The sequence below is a fragment of the Mastomys coucha genome, unplaced genomic scaffold, assembly GCF_008632895.1.
Source record: "Mastomys coucha isolate ucsf_1 unplaced genomic scaffold, UCSF_Mcou_1 pScaffold9, whole genome shotgun sequence".
NCBI lineage: Eukaryota > Metazoa > Chordata > Mammalia > Rodentia > Muridae > Mastomys > Mastomys coucha.
The window spans coordinates 5,510,026-5,535,375 of NW_022196915.1; the positions used below are offsets into that span (position 1 = coordinate 5,510,026).

A 25,350-nucleotide genomic window follows, 5' to 3' on the forward strand; every position below is an offset into this window, starting at 1 on the left:
ATTCATGCTTTGTTTGCTTCTTTGTGTTTTACAACTCACAATGTGATTCTTGGATCAGAGCCTTTTCCAAACCATCAAAGCAGCACAGGCTCAGGCAGCCCCTTCCCTCATGACCTGTGTGTTATTGACATCTGAACTTCAGTAAGATCCAGTATGAGTCCCGAGAAAGACTAAGGTTAGAAAACCCCAGTAACCTGGAGGGACAGAAAGGAGAGAGGAAATCAAGACAGGAAGGCAAAGCAGGAGGTTCCGTGGCTGTGGACATGGAGCATCTTGGCAGTGGCCTCATCCAGTGTTTCTGCGCTGTGCAAGGCTGTTAGGAGTCCTGTTAAAGCTAGGCAGGGTGGGGTTTAAGATGATGCACCCAAAGCAGGAGCGTGAAGAACCTGGACACAGGAGAGTCCCTAGAAGCTGCTCCTCCGAGTATCTTCTCGAGTGCTTTACGCTTTTCCCTTGCTCGCGCCAGTCGGTCACATTCATTACCGGTTGGATAGGCGCACTAGACCCCTCTTGGTTAGCGTCCAGGAGTCTGGTGGCTCTGCAGAAGCCGGTGCTCGGCGGGCTCGCACCTCTACTCGGGGCCGCACCTGGGGCGGAGCGGACTCCAGAAGCGCGGAGCTGAGAGGTCGGCTCGGCGGCGGCGGCGGTGGTTGTGGCTGTGGCTGTGGTGGCGGCGGCTGAGGTCTGCTGCCCAAGGGGCGCCGGGCACCCCGCGCTCTGTGGCCGCTTCTCTCAGTCGGCGCTGATCTCGTCGGGACTGGAAGGTGTAGCAGCGCAGTCTGGGGCACCTAAGTGCCCGGGTGGCCGCTGATCCCTTATGCCCGGCCCCGGGCGCCACGCAGGGGGCTGCAGGAAGATGAAGAGCGCAGCGGGAGGAAAGCAGAAGCTTCCCGGGACACAGAGAAAGCAGCTAGGAGCTGGTGAGTGGAGCGCGGGAAGGGGCGACTGGGCACAGGTTGGCAGTGCTTGCAGTCAGACAACCCCCACCCCACCCCCTTCCGCCTCTCTGCAGACTGGGCTGCCCCATGCTGGAAGTCTTACCCTCACAAAGCTCATTTCACAGAGACCTCAAACGCTACTCTAGCCAGGAGACATTAGCTCCGCTGCGCTGCCTTCAAGCATGCCTTGCTGGCTATAGCCTAGTTGGGTGTATGTGGGATGTGTCCTTCTTGAGAAGTTGTAGGAATACAGAAGCACAGAGGACTGGCCTCCCATCTGCTTTTCTTAATAATAATAATAATAATAATAATAATAATAATAATAATAATAATAATAATAATAAGTTGTCTTAAAATGCATAGGCTTTGAGGGCAGAGAGAAGATACTGAGTTCTAGAAGCATCCCTTCAGAAGGTTCAAATTGACTTGTAGGGTGGCAGCGGAAACCCACAAGTTAACCAGTGACCTTCAGGATTCTAGTTTATTGATCATCAGGTGTGTTGCACCTAGGTGACCAACTTACAAGAGTAACTTTGGCGTGCCTTGAATTCTTGCATCTGGAAGTTTTCTTGTGTGTGTAAGTTGGGGGTCAGAGGATACCACAGCCTCCACAATTATGTTTTCTAATGTGAAATGCTCTGTTATCCTCTGCCCCTAACATACACACACACACACACACACACACACACACACACACGTAGTATTGTTTTCATTTCATGTTTCTAGAAGATATTTGTGTAGCTATGCTTGCCTGGGGGTGAGGAGAGGTTGTGATTTTACATGAGGAAGGCAAGATTCTTGGACATTTGAGAGTCTCCAAATGATGGGACCCGGAACCCACTAGAAGGATGGGAGGTACTAAAGTTTACACCCAAACCTATCACAATTCTCTGACATTTCCACCTTGCTGTATGGAGATTTCTCTGACAAGTCAGGGCTGTCTGCTAGTTTGTCTGTGAAGCTGCCTTTGGTGTACCCTATCCACTCGGTTTTGGCTCACCATGTGAGAGGTCCATGCGCCCTGGTTTACTGAAGGTCTCTTTGGCCTGTGCTAAGTAGTAACTCATGTCCCACTGCTGCATCTCAAAGTCTGTGTCTGTGGGTAACTTTAATCCATAGAGGAACACAGCACAGCCTTTCTGGGGTTTGCCATGATTTCTTTACATGTATTCCCAGATGTTCCTCAAAAGTTAAATAAAACATGGAATTTGCGAAGCTAAAAAATAGACCACAGAAAGGGCAAACATCCTGAGTTAATGTACAATTTCAGAAGGAAGTAAATGAAGTGTTAGAAGATGTATGTTTTAGGGGAAAGACACCTGAGCCATAAACTAGAACTGAAAATGGGACCTTTGACTCATCCAGTAGTGACACACGTGACATTGTTGTCTTACCCACTGCATATCTTGTTTCGGAGCCAGTTATATTGTTTAGGACCCCAAGAAAGCAGCTTTGGGTTTACCATCCCTATTATAAACCTGAAGTGAGGATAAGGGTATCTAGGATATGTGAAAACTCGGAAAGTCGGTGCTTTGGAACCCAAGGTTGCTAGAATCCAAAGACAGTTCCATCAACCACAATAAAATCTCTCAAGGCTTATTTCAAAGAATGGGTTCATTGGCTGATGCTGACACAGCAATGGCTTTCTCATACATAGGGTCACAGAACATCAGTAAAGTTATTTAATGTAACCTGATGTGGGACAGAAGTGTGGGTTGGCAGAAAATTGTGTGTAACGCTTACGTAACTCAGCCACCAGCTCCGGGAAAGCTCTGACTACTGAGTTCTGCTGTTTACCAAAATGGCATTTCTTGACTTCCCTCATTTGAAACCAATAGCCCTGCAGTGTAGCCCTTAATGCTGTAATTGGTAAAAACACATTTTTTGTGGTTGTAGACTTTTCCTCAGGTCTTTGCAGACACTTTTATCTTAGCCCACCTGTAATCAAAGCTCAAGTCCTGTAGGATGCTAGATTTCTATTATAAGGTATAGGCCTCTTGTTTCAAATTTCCTTTTAATTTTCAATGGTATTTTCAAAACAATTACTTCTCCTGCTGTGATTTGCTCCTTAGCAGGTGCCTCAAATGTTCAATAATGAAAAATGACTGCCACCCAACAAAGCAGTTTCCATTTGTAGTAATGACAGCCACTTGTGCTAAGAATTTATTTTATTTGAAGTTTAATTAAAAGCCTGTATCTCATTGTAAAATGTATTCAGCTGCCCAAGTGCATGCCATCCTTCAACTTCCTGGAGTCTCCTGCTGTATAAACTCACTGTAGATGAGTTCTTAGGTAATTACCAAATATAAATAAATGAGTGGATTTACCAAATAAAAACTAGACAAAACTTTTGGGACAGTAATGTTATTAACACTCCAAATGTGGGAACAGCTTTCTAAATTTGGGGAATAGTCTCCTTTTGTTTGTTTTTTTGTTTGTTTATTTATCTTATATGCTCATTTGATTGGCTAGGAGCGTGTGTACAAGGCCTACATTTCGAGGCCAGAGAGTAACTTGCAGGAGTCACTTTTCTCTTCATACCACGTGGGTTCCAGGAACTGAACTCAGGTAGTCAGGCTTGGTGCTTAGCAAGCACCTTTACCCTTGAACCATCGTCCCTAGCAAGAATTTGGTAATGTTGAGAAATTAAAGATGATGTGCATTGCTGTGCTCCCAAGGTACACTGTTTTATAGTAAAGCTAAATTTCTCTGTCTCATTAAACACGTGGTATTACTGTGAATGTTCATTTCTTCTAGGGTAGATTGCGGTGCTTCCAGTAAGAGGAATGTGTGAAACAGACTTTTTTTTTTTTTTTGTCTCTCATCAACACAGAGTCCTAAAACTCCTGTTTTGTCTATTGTAAACAATGTATTTCTGTATAGTTTATCATAGGCATACAGAAAGCAAACAGTAGTGATGACTGGCCTACAGGTGTGTTTTGGCATTGATGCCATACATATAAATAACTCAATCTAGGCCAGTAGTAAAATATTAATTGTCAAAGTGCAAAGTATTTTATGACAATGAGAGTTTTTTAAAAAGTTAAGTTCTTAACATTGCAATAGTTAATTGTGTATGTGTGTGTGTGTGTGTGTGTGTGTGTAAGTGTGCATGCATGTGTGAGTATGTATGCTTGCCTATGCTTGTGCAGAAGCTGGAGGATAGTCTGTGTTCTGCTCCATCATTCTCAGCTTTATGCCCTTGAGATAGGGTCTTTCACTGAACTTAGTGTTGCATTGGGGCTAGGAAAACCTGAGTCCTACCTCATTCCAGTGCACTGGGGTTGGATGATTTCCACTCATTTACATTGGTTTCTGGGGATTCCACTTCAGATCCCTGTACTTCTGTACATTGAGCTGCTCACCAGCCCTGCACAGATGCCTTCTTTACAGTGTTTTAAAGGTTTTAGCTCCATATTACTATTATAGGACCAAGGTTTTTATAGATATTATGTGGTATTTTTAACAAGCAGATCTCTGGGAGGTAATTTAAATTTTGTGAGGTGTGAGTCATATTGACATCAGAGGTTGAAGAAACTAACATTTGAAAAGGTATATGCAAATTTGTGTTTAAAAGTCCTTAAAACTGATGGTAGATTGCACTTGGTTTTCTAATGAGTACTGTAAAGTGAAAGTTTGAATAAAATAAAAGCTCCAGGTTGAATGAAAATCAAATGAACACTTAAATAGTACTTTAAAAGATTATGGAGAGTACGTGTACAAAATTTACAAGTCTAAATTATATTTTAAACAAGTAGATAAGACACCGGAGAGCCTTTAAAATTTTTAGTACATTAAAAATGTATTTATTCATATCTTTTAGGACCTGATAAAATTAGTGATAGCTCCTTGTAGTCGATTGAACATTGAGTTTTCCTGAAAGTCATGATTAACTTCTTAAATGACGGAATTTAGAGGTACAGTCTTTGGAAGGTCAGTTGGAGGGGCCATGAGGGTGGAGTCCCTATGGTGAAATTGGTGACTATAAGATGGGGAAGAGATCTTGCTTTCCTCTATATTGAAAGGTCACAGTAAGAGGAGAACTACACTTCAGGATTTCCTGTGGCTGTCACTAAATCTCTAGCATATTAGTCTTTGACTTTCAAACTTAGAACTGTCAAAAATGGGTGTTAGCTACTGTATTCACCACTACCAATCATATTTTGTCACAGAAGTCTAATCTGGTATGTTTCCCATTGGTGGCTCATTCTGTCCTTAATGTGAAAGAAAATCATAGTGAGAAAAAGGCTCCCAACAATATACATGGTCATATTCCTCTGCAAAGCCTCTCTTCAACTTTGAATGTAATTTTTTTTCATATTCAGATCTTTGGTACCACTTCTAGTATTTGCCTGGATTGGGAATGTATTATAAAGAGTATCACATTCCTGTCTTATGAATGGAAGGATACCTAACATAGTTCTAGGGTAGAGGAGGGGTGTCGAATATCTTTGCCACTAACTCATATTGCTTTTCACCATGCCCTGAACATTTTGCTGCATATGGCATGCAAAGGGCCATTTCACCCATGTTCATCCATGAAAATGTAGCAACCCAAGTGACTGGCATTTGTTAGAAGGTATTTTAAGGAGAGCTTTGAAATGGTGCACAGTTCATGTAGTTATGTATCCCATCCTGGGAAATAGCTGATCTTGGTATGTCTCGTACCTATTACACCTATTGTCATGGTGGAGTGTAGGGTGTTCTGTTTGTGTTGATTCCTGGGGGATTCTCAGAACATGGGGCCAAACATCATTTTGTTCAGTCTATGCAGGTAATACATAAAGAGAAGGTGTGCTTTCTTATGGATTGTCTTATCTATGAAATCTTCAGGTTTTGTGGCATATTTTGGAATTTATTGGAGTTGCCTCCTTTATTCTCCCTCTACTTTCTTCTGAAAAAGAAAGGAATGAACTATTTCCAGAGTATCAATCCTTGAGGCATGCACTATTAACATAGCACACAGAATTTCAGAAGGCACTCAGAGAAATCTAGATAATATTTAGAAATCTGTATGTTTAGTAGTTAACAGCCTCAGTTTTCCAAAGCCTTTTTATTCCTCAGGAGAGAAAGAAAAGTTACACTTCCTTCACTGAGTTTTCCTGTGTCTGTTTCCTATGCATAGGAGAATTGGATACTAAAATGGATCTGATAAGAATTATCATGAATCTGCTGTGGCTCTGTATGAGCTTGAAAACTCACGAATTAGTTTGAATCCTTACCTTATTCCTTGTAAACTATGAGAATTGAGTCAACTTACTGCACATTTCTGGCAAGCATCTGCTCCCATGGCTTTGCCCTTCATTGAGGGCTAACAAAGCTCTCGATTGAATACATAGCAGGGCAGTCCAGGTAAAGCACTTAGGATGTTTATGGGGTAGAAGTGAGAAATGGAGCTAGAGACTAGGACATGTTAAGTGAATACATTACTGGTATGCATTTCACTAGCTCAGATGTTAAATTTTGGTTTTTTGCTTGATTTAAAAATCATGTATTCATTAATCATTAGATCTTTAATTAATTAACTAATATTTATTTCCTGTGTTATCTGTTCCAAGAAAGATCATTGTAAGCAGTTTTTTTAAATGTCAGAAGTCTATTATTTTATGGTTATAGAGGGCCTTTAGGCATAAATAAAGGTATAAGCAAGGCTATGATTATTTAGGAGGGTGTAGGAAGGAAACTGTCTCTTCCTTACCCAGCATCTGCTTGACTTCCCTAGGCTTGTGGCCTCATCCACTGTGACTGTGGCCTCATGCTGCTCCTTTTTTTCTGTGTCAAGACCCCACTTTTTTCTCTGCTGTTATACTGTGAGGAATCCAAAGTCATTGGTGAGAGTCTAGGATGCTCTCTGCACTTCATGGCCATTGGTTAGTTAATCCTGTCTGAACTGACTAAATAAGGTAACTGATAAATTCTAAGGAATAGCAATTGGTGTTTTGTCAGTATGGAATGGGTAGAGACGTATATTGTCAATGATTCTCTGTATACTGCATTGTGTGCTAGGTGTATGAAACTAGCTAGAAGGAAGGTTAAAAAATTAGAAAGGATGTGACATTTAATACATTTTAAACCCCATTATTACAACATATTTAAATTTTGATCAAATTTTGCATCACAATTGCATAGGCAACCACTCCATTTTATTCTCTACTCCATTACATAACGCAGTCAGTCATGAGGGTGAGTGATTCCGATTGCCTATGGAGTACTCATGCAAGGATATCAGAGCTGAACAGAGAACTGAGGCCCCATATTCATGGAGTGGAGTGTTGCATGCATAAATATAGTTGCTTTAGAAAACTACTCTTTTCTTTACATTTTATTACAGAATATACATGCCTCTTTAGCCTTAACCTCAAAAATCTTAGAAATTATTGTCAAACTTACTTTAAGTTGAGGACTACTGAGCCAAAGACTACTGAGCACTCAGAAGGGCCAAGAGCTAAACTCTCTAACCTCTGCTAATGAGAGCCACAGTCTTGGAATACAATGCATCAGCTATAAGCTTAATGAAATAACTACAAATAAGTATTTGGAAAGATAAGCAACACTTATCAGCCACAAAGTGCTGTTGAGTATAAATACCAACTAATAAGAACTTCTGGTAATTGTGCTGTGACTTAACTGTGCATTTAAACACTTATTGGAGTTTTAATTTACTTTGTACATTTTTTTTTTTGTAAAAAGCAATGATTGGTGTTACTGAATAGATATATTAATTCAGTTATTTGTGGTTCACATTTCCCAAGTTTTATAATGTGGTAAAATATACAAAGCAAAATGTTTGCCATTCTGGTCATTTTTAACTCTACAGTTCAGTGATATGAAGAACATTCACACTGCTCTGTGGACATCACTGTCAGCCAGCTCCATAATATTTTCTTCTTATAAAACTGAGCCTCAGCACCAAATAAACTACCCCTAGCTCCTGGTAGCCATCACTGTATTTTCTGCTTTGATTCTGTGCTTTGTGTGTTTTTGTGTTACTCTTAAATGCCTCATATTATATTAATGGCCTTGTGCAATTGTATGTGTGAGTGTGTATGTGTGTGTGTGTGTGTGTGTGTGTGTGAGAGAGAGAGAGAGAGAGAGAGAGAGAGAGAGAGAGAGAGAAAGAGAGAGAAAATGTATATTTTATCTTATTTTTTTCCACAATGTTCTCAATTTTCATTGTTACTGGAACATATTCAGAATTGCCTTTTTTTTTTGTATTTGTCATCTGATCATTGTGACCATGGGGTCTAATGTCTTCTTAACATTCTAGCTATTATGAATAATTTTCCTCTGAAAATTACAAAGTTCTCCTCTGGGATCAAATTTCATTCAGTCTGTTTGGTATGTAACAACAAGAACAAAGAACTGCTTGATTATATGTAGTTGCTTTTATTATCTTTTAAGGATCATTAATTAATCACTGTCCAGTCCCACAAACAGAACACTGGATTATGTCTCTCCATCTCTCCCAGTGCATGCTTTCTGTGTTTTGATGGTAGCTATCCAATTGCATGTGACGTGTCATCCCATCAGACTTGTGCTTCTTGAATGCATGTGTGACATGTGACATTCACTACATTGCATGTGATTATCTATAGTGAAGTTCCTGTCCTTTGCCCATTTTTGAGCCAGGAATTTGTTTACTGTTATTGTTAAATACTAAGAGTTCTTTTTATGTTCTGTATACAAATCACTTATCAAATAGTGACTTTGTAAATTATTTCTTCTTCTTCTATTGACATTTTAGTTCTATAATAGTGATTTTATCACAAAAGTACATTTAAGAATTTCATGAAGTACAATTTATCTTGCTGCTTTTCATGATATGACCAAGAATTCTGCCTGTTCTAAACAATTTTTTGGCAGTGTGTTTAGAATTCTTAGAAACCATGTAAATAGGAATAACAGAGGCCCTAAATGACTATGGAATGAATAAGCAAGCTGAAGTTTTGAAGTTCAATATGTTATTGAGGCACAAGTACTACATAGTCCCAAAAACAAAATGTGTTCACATGATTTTCAATTCTCTAACAAAACCAACTTCTGAGATTTGCTCCTGGTTACTGTTAAGCATGGGAGCTGAGGACCTGAAATGACCACTCTTGTCCACCCCAGGTGTTCATTGAATGGACTTGTGAAAACTCATCAAGCTGTGTCATGTTTGCAGAACAGTGAACTGTCCATCACTATAGTTAAGATGAAAGAACATCATGGAGAGAAATTTTTGTAAAAATATGTCAGAGAAAGGGACTCAAACCTGTGTCTGGAGAGTGTACACACACTGGATTTGACTATGAGATTTTTATGAAGCATCAGACCCAAAGCACATAGAATTTGACATCTATTTTTCTCTAGTAAAACAGAAGGCAATTCTTGATGGTAAGAATAGAGAGATGTAGATATCTGTTAAATCTATTTGGTTCATAATTTCTCTTAGTTTCATTGCATTTCTGTTTAGTTTCTGTTTCCATGATCTGTCCATTGCTGAGAGTGGGGTGTTGAAGTCTCCCACTATTATTGTGTGAGGTCCAATATATGGTTTTGAGCTTTAGTAAAAAGCTTTCTTTTATGACTGTGGGTGCCCTTTCATTTGGAGCATAGATCTTCAAAATTGAGAGTTTATATTGGTAGATTTTTTTCCTTTGACCAGTATGAAGTGTCTTTCCTTATTCTTTTTGATTACTTTTTGTTGAAAGTCAATTTTATTTGATATTAGAATGGCTACTTCATCTTGTTTCTTGGGACCATTTGCTTAAATATTTTATTTTCAGCCTTTTACTCTGAGGTAGTGTTTGTTTTTGTCATTGAAGTGTGTTTCCTGCATACAGCAAAATGTTGGATCTTCTAGACTATGTCTTTTTATTGGGGAATTGAGTCCATTGATGTTAAGAGATATTAAAGAAAAGTGATTGTTGCTTCCTGTTATTTTTGTTGTTAGACTTGGAATTACATTTGAGTGGCTATTTTATTTTGGGTTTGTTGAAAGAAGATTCATTTCTTGTTTTTTCTTAGAACATTTCATCCTAAAACAAAAGAATATACCTTCTTCTCAGAACCTCATGGCACCTTCTTCAAAATTGACCATGTAATTGGTCACAAAACAGGCCTCAAGAGACACAAGAAGATTGAAATAATTCCATGCATCCAATGAGATAACCACAGACTAAAGCTAGTCTTCAAAACAACAAAAACAACAGAACGCCCACATACACATGGAAATTGAACAATGCTCTACTCAATGATAACCTGGTCAAGGAAGAAATAAAGAAAGAAATGAAAGACTTTTAAGAATTTAATGAAAATGAAGGCACAACATGCCAAAACTTATGGGACACAATAAAGGCAGTGCTAAGAGGAAAATTCATAGCTCTGAGTGCCTCCAAAAACAAACAAACAAACAAACAAGAACATACATTAGCAGCTTGACAGCACGCTTGGAAGCTCTAGAACAAAAAGAAGTAAATACACCCAAGAGGGGTAGATGGCAGGAAATAATCAAACTCAGGGCTGAAATCAACCAAATGGAAACAACAAGAACTATACAAAGAATCAACAAAACTGGTTCTTTGAGAAAATCAAGAAGATAGAGAAACTAACCAGAGGGCACAGAGACAGTATCCTAATTAACAAAATCAGAAATGAAAAGGGAGGCATAACAACAGAAACTGAGGAAATTAAAAAAAAAATTATCAGATCCCACTACAAAAGCCCAAATACAACAAAACTGGAAAATCTGGATGAAATGAAAAATTTTCTAGACAGATCAGATAAACCATCTAAACAGTCCCAAAACTCTTAAAGAAATAGAAGAAGTCCTTAATAGTCTCCCAATTTCAAAAAGCCCAGGAGAAGATGGGTTTAGTGCAGAGTTCTATCAGAACTTCAAAGAAGGTCTAATAACAATATTCTTCAAACTATTCCACAAAACAGAAACAGAAGGAACACTACCCAATTTGTTCTATGGAGTAACGATTATAATTATAACTAAACCACACAAAGGCTCGAAAAAAGTGAATTTCAGACCAATTATCCTTATGAATATCGATGCAAAAATACTCTATAAAGTTCTCTCACAAACCAAATCCAAGAACACATCAAAACAATCATCCATTATGATCAAGTAATCTTAGTCCCAGGGACACAGGGATGGTTCAATATATGGAAATCCACCAATGTAAACCACTATAGTAACAAACTCAAAGAAAAAAAAAACCAACATGATCATCTCATTAGATGCTGAGAAAACAGACAAAATTTACCACCCCTTAATAATAAAACTGTTGGGAAGATAAGGAATTCAAAGCTCATACCCAATTATAGTAAAATCAATATACAGCAAATGAGTAGCCAATATCAAACTAAATGGAGAGAAACTTGAAGCAATCCCACTAAAATCAGGGACTACATAAGGCTGCTCACTCTCTCCCTACCTATTCAATATATTATTCAAAATCCTAGCCTGAGCAATTAGACAGCAAAAGGAGGTTAAAGAGATAGAAATTTGAAAGGAAGAAGTCAAAACATCATTATTTGTAGATGATATGATAGTATACTTAAGTGACCTCAAAATTCCACCAGAGAACTCCTAAAGCTGACAAAAAACTTCAATAAAGTTGCTGGATATAAAATCAACTCAATCAAGTCAGTGGCCTTCTTCTATACAAAGGATAAACAAGCTGAGAAAGAAATTAGGATACAAATAACCCTATTAAAAAATTGGATACAGAGCTAGACAAGGAATTTTCAACTGAGAACTATTGAATGGCCAAGAAGCACCTAAAGAAATGTCCAATATCCTTAGTCAATAGTGAATTGCAAATCAAATCAACCCTGAGATTCCACTTCACACCAATCAAAGTGGCTAAGGTCAAAAACTCAGGTGACGGTAGATATTGATGAGGATATGGAAAAGGAGGAACACTTCTTTATTGTTGGTGGGATTGGAAGTTGGTATAAACACTCTGGAAATCAGTCTAGCAGTTCCTCAGAAAATTGGACATAGTACTACCTGAGGACCCAGCTATATCACTCCTGGGCATATACCCAAGAGATGTTCCAACAAATAACAAGGACACATGCTCTATTATATTTATAGCAGCCATATTTATAATAGCTAGAACCTGGAAAGAAACCAGATGTCCTTCAAGAGAGGAAAGGCTACAGAAAATGTGGTACATTTACACAATGGAATACTACTCAGCTATTAGAAACAATGAATTTTGAAATCCTTAGGCAAATGGATGGAACTAGAAAAACATCATCCTGGGTAAGGTAACCCAATCACAAAAGAACACACATGAGTGCACTCACTGATAAGTGGAAATTAGCCCAAAAGCTAGTAATATCCAAGATACAATTCATAGACCACATTAAGCTCAAGAAGAAGGAAGACCAAAGTGTGGATGCTTCTTAGAAGGACTGAATGAAAGGGGGAATGAAATATTCATGGGAGGAAATATGGAGACAAAGTGTAGAGGAGAGAATGAAGGAAAGGCCATCCAGAGCCTGCCCCACCTGAGAATTCATCCCATATACAGTCACCAAACCCAGACACTATTGTGGATACCAAGAAGAGCTTGCTCACAGGAGCCTGATATGGCTGTCTCCTGAGAGGCTTTGCCAGAGCCTGACAAATACAGAGGTGGATAGTCACAGACAACTATTGGACTGAGCACAGGGAACCAAAAGGAGGAGTTAGAGAAAGGACTGAAGAAACTGAAGGGGTTTACCACCGCATAGGAAAATAATATCAACCAACCAGACTTCCCAGAGCTCCCAAGGACTATACCACCAACCAAAGAGTACACATGGATACCACCAACCAAAGAGTACACATGGAGGGACCCATGGCTCCAGCTATATATATAGCAGAGGATGGCTTTGTGGAGCATCAATGGGAGAAGAGGCCCTTGGTCCTGTGAAGGCTCGATGCCCCAGTGTAGGAGCATTGCAGGGTGGGGAGGCAGATATGAGAACACCTCATAGAAGCAGGGGAGGGGGGGATGATATAGAGGGTTTCTGGAGAGGAAACTGGAAAAGGGGATAACATTTGAAATGTAAATAAAGAAAATATCCAATAAAAGAAAAACAAAACAAAACAAAAGAATAGAGATATTTCCTCTTGTGTCATTTAAAGATGGACTAGAATAGGTCATCAAGTGATATCCTTGTTAACATAACCAAACATCCAAAGAACCATCCCTACAGAGTGTATGGTATTTTATTTCCTAGAATTCTTTCTAGTTCGGCTTAATTTCAAAGATTTCAAAAGTCATGGGGGCTAGAGACCTTTGAGACAACGCCTTATCTAGTTTGGTTATCTTAACGATGCTCTTGATAATGGCTGTAGGGCAATGTGCTTAAGCTATTTTGTTTTGATAAATTTGAATTAATGATTAATGTTTCTTTTTCTCAAAGGAATCTATGGAAATAGAATAATGGAAGTAGACCCCTGAGACCCTTATGTGGAGCTGGTATAGATCACCTTGTGATATATCTCGTAGGCCACAGGGAGTACACCTGAGTTTTCTGTAACAATATAGTTCTTTTCACGTCCTCGAGTATCAGAGATTTAGATGGTCAGTGCCACTAAGATACAGATACATGCAGTGCTAATTCCTTCAGTATTTTAAATAGTGTACACCACACAAACCATTTGTAATTAAATAAATTATACTTGCGGCAGACATGGAAATTGAATTGCTTTTCTGTCAATATCTAAAGATACTGTAAACTTTGTATTAAAGCCAGCATAACCCATCAGACATTTTACTCTTCTCTGTATTCTCTCTCTCTCTCTCTCTCTCTCTCTCTTGTTCTCTCTCTCTCTTGCTCTCTCTCTCTCTCTCTCTCTCTCTCTCTCTCTCTCTCTCTCTCTCTCTTCCTATCTCTACTACCCTCTTAACTCCCCCTGTGCCAAATAAACTTTATTCTATACTAAAAGAAGAAGTTATGGGATTTACAGTTTTATATCTAAGTTTAAATTGAACAGTTACATTGAAATAGCATTTCATAGAGCATGTGGATTATGCCTGTAATATTTCCTTGTTTCTTTTTATAGATTAGACAGGTCCGTGTTACATGTCCTATTAGACTTGTTAGTTCAGAGGCTTCAACCCATGGCCTCTTGCAAGATTAGAGCTTAAAAGTGAACTTCACCTCCATAGCCTTTGTTTATTTGTATCCAGAGAGGGAGTTTCTTATTTGCCTGGAGGTGTGTGTGTGTGTGTGTGTGTGTGTGTGTGTGTGTGTGTGTGTGTGTACAATGAGTGGAAAGTGAAATGTCAGGTGACATTTGAATGCTGAAGAACTTGTGGGTGGTGTCATTGAATTGTGAATGTCCCACATTATTCACACAAGCCTGGTGCTCTCTTTGCTGACCCCATGGCCATCTGTCCTTTCTGCATGCTAAGGAAGCAGCTTCTTCTTTATGAAGTTTTACATAGTGACCTGAAGGTTAGAGATGATGGAGAGAACCTGACAACTGACAACATCAAAGTGCCACTAAGAAAATGTCGTCCCAGATCGGTTTTCTATCCGCTCTAACCTGAGGTAAAAATAAATGAATTTTACGCAAATGCTTAAATGACTCTAATAGACATTTCAAATCCCTTGATATGGCCCTTAAGGAAAGTTGCCAGACCCATTAATAAGTTTCTAAATTGATTAGATAACTAATCAACTAATTTCCAAAAGAAATTTTTGCATAAATTAATGCTGTTACATTTTGATTACAAATTTCTTGCCTAGTATGGAAAAAGCTCCTCAGCCCCGAGTCTCCCCTCTAGTTACTGCTTTTCATGTGACTTTCCACATTGGGATAGTGAGTCATTGTGTCCAATATCTGTCTCTAGGAAGTCTGTTATTCAAGTTTGATTTTGAAACCCAGCAAAACCCAACTACTTTTTAAAATGTATTTTATATGTAGCATCAACTGGTTTTTCATTGAGAAGCTAACTGCTGAGCTGTTTACATCCTTAAAGACCAAACACAGTATTCTATGACCAATGCTGTGTGTTTGGGAATAATAAAAGTTTTAAAGTAATGATAGTAAGGCATTTCTGGAGGGACAGCATAGTCAAATCATATTAGAAGCTGCTCGACTTCTATGACGGGAAAGAAGCAGAAGGTGCCACCTGAGTGATCACCCTGATTAGCACTGTCTCTGAGGATGACAAGTATTCATTTCTATTTCATAAATTCCACCCAAAGAGACTCAGAACATTGACATGGAAACATCTTTTATTTGTCTCTGACAGTTAAAGCGTGGGCTGAATAGAGGGACACAGAGAAATGAGTTGAGCCAACACCATGTACTATTTTGTGGAGCAGAGTAAACACAAGCATTGGAATTTGTTTCATTTTGAAATAATTTTCATGATTTTAGGTTATTGTTTTTCCATTAAAATAAATAGCAGTGAGTCTTGACTCCTAGAAGCTTGCTCTTACTGAGGTGTCAATCAATGAATCTAATAAATGGTGATTCTAACAAATGAGAGAATCTCAATTGGATGTCTTCATGCATGTAAAGAAGAGACAGAAGTGTATTCTTACAGAATCTACCAAGCATCACATGGTGTTTACTGTGTTCTGAACTAGAATTCTGTATAAGCTTGCATGATCACATCTGGCTTTATATATGAATACCACCAGTAAAATAGTTTGAAAGTCGCATACACATGAATCTGAGAATGGCTTGTCATACTTCTTCGTAAATCATGAAGTTAGTTTTCTCAAAAAGAACAGAAATGCCAGGCAGTGCTTTTAAATATAGGAAATTATGTTCTTAAAATAGCCAGGCAGTATTTATTGGTTTAAAGATTTTTTTTTTTTTAAAGAAAATGAGACCACTTAGAGATTCCACAGTGAGTATCTTCCAAGTGAACACAGGTGAAACTGCAAGGATGTCATGGTTAGTGACTCTTCCATGGAGTTTACAGCATTTCTTTCACTTCTCATCCACATTTAACATGTACTTCTTATCCAGAAAACAAGCCATTCTGGTGGGAACTAGAGGAAAAGAGAGCTCATGCACACTGATGATAGAAACATAAATGGATGCAGGTACTATGGGAATCAGTGTGGGTTCCTCAAAAAACAACAAATAGATCTCTCATGTACTCCAGCTACCCCATTTCAGGATACTTGAAGGGTCCATATGAACTCTCCACAGAAATAATTGCACATTGGTGTTTATAACTATACTCATCATGTGGCTACACTTCATAATATCCATTAGCAGATGAATGGATAACAAATTTTTGGAAATATTGTTTGTTGTTATATGTATACATCATTTCTATCTGCCTTTTCCCTCTCTAACATGTCCTATGTTCCCCTCCATTCACTCTGAAATGTCTGAATTCTTCTTATTGTTTATATATAATTTCCCACTAAGTCTTCTTACTGTTGTTTTATGTATTCATGTGTGTTTAGGGTTGACACTTTGAGATTGGATAACCTATGAGGTGGCACTTCCTTGGAGAAAATAGATTCCTCCTCACTAAGCAGCATTGATAACCTGTAGCTTTTCATCAGGGGCTGGCTCCTTGTAAATTTTTTTTCTATCCAGGTTTGCAAATAAAGAAATTTTCTATAGTCACAATGAATTTGTTAGTCATTGAAGGTAGAATGTAATTGGAGAGTTCCTTAGGTTAAGAGAAATGAGTCATGTGTCCTAGATCTTTCCAGATTATGCAATGCCATGTATTTATTCATGTGTATGATATGAAAGCAGAAGAGACAACAGGGAAATGAATGTGTCCTCTTGGGGAGCGATGAGAAGGTGGGAGGAACAAAAGAGAAGATTTCAAATGGGGTGAATATGTACATAGTACATGACATAGCTGAGAGAAATTGAATGAATGAAACAAACGTGTAAGACACAAGCAACCTGTCTTTTAGAAGTGTCCTGATAATCAACTGGAAGAACTTATATTAAAAGTATCTGGGCGCGGGAGAGGTATCTTTGCAGTTAAGAGTGCACACTGCTCTTGCAGAAGACCAGAATTTGGATCCCAGTCCCTAAACAGGGTGGCTCACAACTGCCTGTTAATTCCAACTCCAGGGGATCTGATTCCTTTCTTCACTATAAGTGAAAGTAACTTAGTCTGCTTCTGTTAAACTAAATGGTGCTAGGGAGTCTGTGAGGAAATTCATTCTCAGAACTAGGGATATTGCTGACTGTAAAATGTTCTCTATGTAAGCATGAGGACCTGAGGTCTGACCTGCAGAACCCACATAGAAACTTGAGGACAGTGGCATATGCTTGTGATTGTTGCATCAATGGGGTAGGAGGGCAGCTGGAGTCAGGGGTCCTCTGTAGCTCAGAAGTCTATCAAACCAATTATTGAGATTCAGGTTCATTGAGATACATCTCAAGCAATAAAGGTGACATGTGTTTGAGAAAAGACAAAATATATATATTATTGGGTTCCCCAAGGAAGCACATATGTTTGCACATACACTAATAAGTATATACAACATACACACACACACATACACACTCACACACACATACACACACACACACCAGAAAAAGAAACCAGTTTGCAAAAAAACCCAAGAATATAAATCTAAACCTCTTAATGCACATATTCAGTTGAGTCCTGCTCTGAAGTTTGCATTTCTTTCTTTATGAAATTCTTGAGACTTAAGGAGAATTCAAGTTCATATAGAGTTCTGGGGATAATGATATGCTAGGGTCTAATTTTCTTCTCATCGGAAAGCTTCATTGTGTTAATACTGGAATTGTCCTCTGTAATTATGTCTGTGAACTTCTTGATAATCTCTGTGATGGAAATTTACTTTTATGTGCTAGTGCCCATCCCTCCACTTTTCATATAATTAACATGCTCACAATAACATAGGCCTTATTATACTTGCTGTCTCAGTTTCCTGTACACACTGACTATTGCACATTGTCTGCATAGTAAATGTTTTGCTCACTTAATGGTAGACTCAGTTTTTTATTACCAGTCTTCCCTCTTGTTCTTAATACTTCCTGTCATTGTTTTATTTCTTTCACAGATTTCTAGAAGACTTGCTTTGTAAAATGTTCAATACATATCATTCAAGATAATTTTGAATTAAAAAAAAAACAGGAACATGCCATTTAGATGTCCAGATATTTGGTTCATGTTCTTATATTACAAATCCCTCTATCTACATCTTTTAAATTATTACCACCACTTTCTCCTCTGTCATCTATCTTTCTGTCATTTCTCTACCATCTCTTAACTAAGTGTCATCACTTAGTTAAGAGATGGTACCTACAATTGTATTATCTAGCAATTATGTATATATCAATCTTGCTGGGATTATATGTAGAGAGAGAATAGACAGAATATATATTTAAATGTGGTTTGTTCAACTGTCTTTTGTTATACATTATACAGTCTGTGGAGTCCAACATTGGCTGCTCACTTTACAGGGTGGGTGCTCTAGCAATCACAATCTGAGGCATGGTTCTAGGAGAGTGGTCAGTCTTTGCTTTGTGCTAGAGGGTTTAAGAATCTGGGTTCCACTGTCATCAAAGGAGGACACAGTGATGGTGGCAGCAGCAATGACAGTTGTAGCAACAGAAGAGATGAACTTTGCTGGACATGAAGACAAGCAGGCGAAAGCAAACATGTTTCCCTTGGGCCTTGCTATATCTAGCTATCCTCTGGAAGGTGGTGTCTGAATTTAGGGTTGGTCCATCTCATGTCAATTGATCTAATTCAAGATCATTCTCTATATCTCTGTGACCCAACGTTTTTCTTTTACTGTTTTAGAGCTAGTAAAATTGACAACCAAAATTAACCTACCACATTCTCTATTATCTGCCTGTCTATTGTCTATCATCTATACATCAATCATCTATGTAACTATCATTTATCTGTCATCAGTCAATCTCTCTCTCTCTCTCTCTCTCTCTCTCTCTCTCTCTCTCTCTCTCTCTCTCTCTCTCTCTCTCTCTCTCTCAAGTTCTTAGCTATAAGGACAGTTAAGAAATGGAATTCTAGTTGTCACAACTGATGAAGTCCCTTTGAAATAGTGCTTTATGTAACCTCGAGGTAAGGATAACAGCTGTGTTTGGCCTCTCATTTCTGCCTCTTCCCTCTCATTTCTCTTGACCTCTCCTCCCTAATATTCTTCTGCAAGCAGTACATAACCCCCTTTCTCATACTAAGAAATAAAGGTAAAGAGTTTGAAGTGATGGCATAGTGGGCAATATGCTTTCTTAGGAAGCATGAAGATCTGAGTTCAGATGCCCATCATCCACTTGGTAATCCAAGCATGATAGCACATGCCTTCCTGTAATCCAGCATTGGCAGAGGTAGGAAAGCAAGAGGATTTCTAAGCCTCACTGTCCACACAGTTGAACCCATCAGTGAGCTTTAGTTTCAGCGAAAGACTTTCTTAATAAACAAATCCAGAGGCCCACAGCCAAACATTGGACAAAGCTGTTTTGTGGAAGAGTTTCAGGAAGGATTGAGGGACATGGAAAGGATAGGAACTCCACAGGAAAACTAACAGAGCCAACTAACTTGGATCCCTGGAGGCTCTCAGAGACTGAACCACCAACCAAAGAACATACATGGGCTAGACCTAGGCCTTCTAAACATATGTAGCAGATGTGTAGCTTAATCTTTTTGTGGATCTTCCAACAGCTGGAGTAGAGGCTGTCCTTGTGTCTGTGTCTACCTGTGGATCCTGTCCCCCTAACTAGGCTCCCTTATCTGGCCTCAGTGGGAGAGAATACACCTAGTCCTGCCATGACTTGACTTGCCAGGGTAGGGTGATACCCAGGGAAACCTCCCTTTTTTCTGAGGAGAAAGGGAGAGGGGAAAGGACTATGTGTGTGTTGGGGGGGGGGGGACCAGGAAGAGGTGGATTATGATCTGAATATAATGGAAATGGATAAATAAATTAATGAAAAAATAAAGTGGAGATCAAATAAAGAACACAGTCAACATTGACCTCTTGGTTTCACATATACATATACAATCATATACATCCACATGCAAAAGTGTTCATGCACATATACATGCATTCACACAAAAGAAAGATGATATTAAAAGATGCATCATACTCAAAATTCAAATGAGTGTAGGTAAAAATTTATTCTATACCCATCAAATACATGCTTTGTTTATTTTGTTGCTTCCTGAGTAAATAAAAAATTATTTATTAATCACTTCAAATTTTTTAGTAATAGGAGAAGTCAGAGCATTTATAACATTTCTACATAGATGCATTAGACAAAATTATAATTTTGGGCTAATAACCACTTATCAGAGAGTGCATACCATGTGTGTTCTTTTGTGATTGGGTTACCTCACTCAGGATGATATCCTCCAGATTTGGAATACAGGAAGAACAACCCACAAACCACAAGAAGCCCAAGAAGAAGGAAGACCAAAATGTGGACATTTCATTCCTTCTTAAAAGAGGGAACAAAATACCCATGGAAGGAATTGCAGAGACTAACTATGGAGCAGAGACTGAAGGAAGGACAAGCCAGCCTGATATAGCTATCTCCTGAGAGGCTCTGACAGTACCTGACTAATACAGAAGTGGAGGCTCACAGCCATTCATTGAACTGAATACAGGGTCCCCAATGAGGAGTTAGAGAAAGGACCAAAGGAGCTGAAGGGTTTGCAGCGCCCCTTAGGACGAACAACAACATGAACTAACTAGTACCTTCAGAACTCCTAGGGACTCAACCACCAACCAAGGACTATACATGGTGGGACTGATTGTTCTGGCCGCATGTGTATAGTAGAGGATTGTAAAGTTGATCATCAGTGGGAGGAGAGGCCCTTGGCCCAGTGAAGGTTCTGTGCCCCAGTGTAGGGGAACGCCAGAGCCAATTAAGTAGGAGAATGTGGGGTGGCAAGCAGGGGGAGGGGGAGGCAACAGGGGTTTGTTCTTATTGTTTTTTTTTTTTTGAAGGGAAACTGGGAAAGGAGAAATCATATGACATGTAAATAAAGAAAATATCTAATAAAAATTATAATTTTGTTTCTTGGTCTACCCAGATATTCCTTGAGACCCAAAGTAATCTCAAGCTCCTTCAAAAACATATACTCCAGCACTCACATACACACATGCACATATCCCAACAATTTATATTCATAATGTTGCATGTTTATGTCTTCTAAAGTTGAAGACACTTCCAGCCTACATGTAGAAAAATTCTTCTTAAAGGATGGAATTGATGAGGTTATATGTGTGTTTTTGTGTAACAGTCGTATAATATGTATACTTTCATTATTTGAAGCTACACTGGTTTTATGTAAGTTGCTACACTGCTAAATTTAAAATATGATGTTAACTGAGTATGTGAAAGCAATCCAGGTTAGTTGATCCTTAGCCACAAGAAAATTTATAGTTTGTATATCATTCACAGTCATGAAACATTTTAGCTTGGATTTTGTTATCTTGTGATACTCTGGTGGATTTCACTTCAACTCTCGTTACTAGGGAGTCTTTTGTTCATCATGCTCCAGTATTGTCCAGCTAATTACATGCCATTTATTCTAGATCTCTTTAAAGCATTCTATTCACTGATATTCTTGCCCTCGGTTACTTTCTAGTCTTTTTCAATAGATGCCAATCCAAATTTTTATTTCAGTTCTTTAAACTCCTACTTGTTATTTTTTATAACCTGTATAATTACTTTCCAGGATCTACCTGTAATCTTACCTGTAAAATAATAAGCAAGTGTTAAAAACAACATATGTGTAAGCCATAAAATATGTCAGTCTTTGCAAAAGCCTAGAAAGTTTGTTGTCTGCTCTAATGAGTAAGCTCATATGATCTATTTCTAAAATGTGTTCTAGAGGAAAAATGTTCCAATATCCATAAAGATTTAATGATAGTTTCAGAAGGACAATATACCTCAGAGTCAGGATGGCTTCACCATGGTGCTGCAGAATGTTTTTGTTGACATTGCTACATGTACACTGTGCTGTAGGCAAACATAAGGAGTCTCCCCTGACTCTATAATAGATTACAATTTCCTCATAATTTTAGAGTTACATATGTAGCAAAGGGTATCAATAGTGCTATTAAGTAGAACTTTGTGCACTTAGGGTATCATACTGTGTTTTTGTGTTTTCCAGTATGATAGCTTTGAGCCATAAAATCTAGTGACATGTAGCTGTAGAACATTAGAGATATGGTTGGTATGAGTAAGGAGTTGAATTTCAAATTTTTCATATCTAAAATGAAATAATCATACTATTATATTGAACAGCACAAGATTAAAAAACAATTTATATTCCAATTGTTAATATAATTGTGTGATAGGAAGAATTTATTATGGGTTTTTCTGATGTCTATTTTAAGTTGTAGTTCATGATAAAAGTAATAGGCGAAAACACCATGTGGAAGACAGCCTGCCTAGTCGGTATTGTTCCACTGTCAAAACCCTGATAACCAAATCATTCTGAAGGATTAGCACAAAAAGGGTGTTTACTTACTTCAGATTAGCATTTCTGACATATTTCAGGGCTAATTACATTTTTATATTGTTTGATTTTACCATTTGGATCAAGTTTATGTTTGTATAGCATAGAAAAATATTTTTAACAATAGCCACCATCTTTCAAGCTTTGCTAAGTGCCAGGCACTTAAGAGGCATTTAAAAGTTTATCAAATTTTTTTTCTGGATCTTTTGAAGATATGCACTGACTTTGTCCATCTTACAGAAAAAGAAATTGAAAGCAGTCGAGCAAAGAATTTACATTTCTTGCCCATGATCATGAAAGTAAAACACAGAGTGGAGGGGCAGGAGCTGGTGTTCAGTCCATATAAAAGTCCATACAGAAGTCAGCATAGCTCTCTCCCTTTTTATAGTTATTGGGGTGGCTGTGAAGGTTACAGGTAAAAGGTGGCTCAATAGTTTGTGCAGCTATGGGTTAGACAGTATGGGAGGAAAATAAAGCAAGAGAAACATCAAAGAAGTTTAGTAGGAGCATGTATGATTTTTAGAATAATTGTCTGTGGAATTTTATTGAGCAATAATAAAAACAACATTGAAATAGGAATGTTAAGTGTTGTGATGGTGGGGTTAAGAGCTGTGCCAGGGTAATATAGGTCAGGTAAACAGGAAAAAATTGAGGATGGGAAATAAAATGTTTGCAGTTTTACAAAGTGTTAGTTTCTTTGACCAGATGCTATGAAGGTATATTGTTTGATTGTGTGGCTAAGATTAGGCAAGTTCATATGAGATTTATGGAATCAAATAACAGGACTCATATTAAATCAGTACACAGGACACAAGTGTTCATTTTCACAACATGATTGTAAAGCACACTCTAAATTCATGTAGTATACTCATCCACAAGGAAGGGTATGGTTCTGCAGTATGAAGTCATTTGATCCATAACCATCTTTTATTATTTGTTGTGAGGTCAAGATCTGACATACAAGAAGCAATTTTGTGAAGATATGAACTGAAACTGGGCATACCATCTGTACTTGGTGTATAGGAAGAAAAGAGGAATTAGTAAATAAATAATACAGAGTCTGCAACTGTAAGTTAGGAAGGAGAGATCATACCCTATGTATGACATTTTCTGAGCTCTCACCTGTGTTACAACCCTCTTAGATGAGGCATCTTAGTAAGATTCAGAGAAATAGTGAGCTGAGCCTGTGCTTTCCCTGCTGGTAAGGCACAAGTGAGTGGAGGCTCTGTTTCCATAGACAGGGAGAAGATGTGTCAATTAGCAGGACACCAGATCAAGCCTGAGGTATGAAGGTATAAGCATACACTTTGCGGCAGAAATTTATTTGAAGTGAGTGTAAGTGGAGGCTGAAAAACATGACTTTAGTACTCAGGGAAGAAATAAGTGAACCTATGGATGAGCCATGCACTTATGCTTATGCACTGTTCAAGGAACATATAGGCATTAGAAGAGAGGCAAATCTAGGTGGGCTAGCCCAGGAGGAAGCATATTTATTTTCCTGTTGTCCTATCTCATTTCCAGTAGACCATGCAAGCATATGGAACAACTGCTATAATATTAGCAGTTGTTCTTCTAGCACTTTCTGCTCATCTGCTCAGTCTTGTCTTGTCTTGTCTTTTCCCTTCCTTTCCCTTTCTCCTCTTTCTTTCCTTTCTTTTCATTCCTTTCTTTTCTTTTCTTTTCGTTTCTTTATATCTTTCTCTTCTTTATTGGATTCTTTCTTTATTTCTTTGCTTTCTTCTTTCATGGTTTTTAGACAACTTCTCCAATTGCATATGAAATCCGTCATCTCAGTTAGACTGCCCAGTGAGCTCCAAGATCAGCCTGTCTTTTCTCCATAAGCATAGGCATATAGACATATGCCACTGCACATGGCTTTTACATTTTACCTACTGAGCCATTGCTCCAGGATGATTTTAGATGCACCTGGTGTCAAGTATAGGGATCACTTAGTTAACTCTGGTTATTGTTAATGATGTTACCATGATGTTGGAAGGTTTTCTAGCTCTAGCTTTATTACTTCAGACAAATGTGCCTCTTATGTGTATAGTTCAGTGAAAGATACAATCCAAGTGGCCACTCTTTCAAGACATGAATCCATTACAGATTCAAGTTAAAACTTTTTGTGGAGATGCATAAAATTCATCGTTACAAAATGCATTTTCTTTTTTTTTAATTTTTTAAATTTTTTATTAGATATTTTCTTTATTTACATGTAATTTTCTCCTTTCCCAGTTTCCCCTCCAAAAAACAAAGAAACAAACTAAAACAACAAAAACAAACCCCTGTTGCCTCCCCCTTCCCCATGCCTGCCACCCCGCCCTCTCCCACTTTCTGGCCCTGGCATTCCCCTACACTGGGGCACAGAACCTTCACAGGGCCAAGGTCCTCTCCTCCTATTGATGATTGAATTTGCAATCCTCTACTATACACATGCTGCCAGAACAATCAGACCCATCCATGTGCAGTCCTTGGTTGGTGGTTGAGACCCTGGGAGCTCGGAGGATACTAGTTAGTTCATATTGTTGTTCGTCCTAAGGGACTGCAAACCCCTCAGCTCCATAAGTCCTTTCTCTAACTCCTTCATTGAGGACCCTGTACTCAGTTCAATGGGTGGTTGTGAGCCTCTACATCTGTATTAGTCAGGTACTGTCAGAGCCTCTCAGGAGATAGCTATATTTAGGGTGGCTTGCCCATCCTTCATTCTCTGCTCCATAGTTAATCTCTGCAACTCCTTCCGTGGGTATTTGGTTCTCCCTTTTTAAGAAGAATGAAATGTCCACCTTTTGGTCTTCCTTCTTCTTGATTTCCTTGTGGTTTGTGGGTTGTTCTTCCTGTATTCCAAACTTCTGGGCTAATAATCACTTAACAGAGAGTGCATACCATGTTTATTCTTTTGTGTTTGGGTTACCTCACTCAGGATGATATTCTCCAGATCCATCCATTTCCCTAAGAAT

The 25,350-nt window shown here is 38.5% G+C and overlaps 1 protein-coding gene across 1 annotated transcript in view; it reads left to right on the plus strand.

The window, feature by feature from the left end:
• Positions 1–637: 637 nt before the first annotated feature.
• Positions 638–25,350, plus strand: part of Znf385d (zinc finger protein 385D) — a 764,160-nt gene continuing 739,447 nt past the window's right edge. The window contains exon 1 of the mRNA XM_031361636.1: positions 638–920. Within this exon, the coding sequence (XP_031217496.1) occupies positions 818–920 (103 nt within the window). The 5' untranslated portion in view covers positions 638–817. The remainder of the gene's footprint in view (positions 921–25,350) is intronic.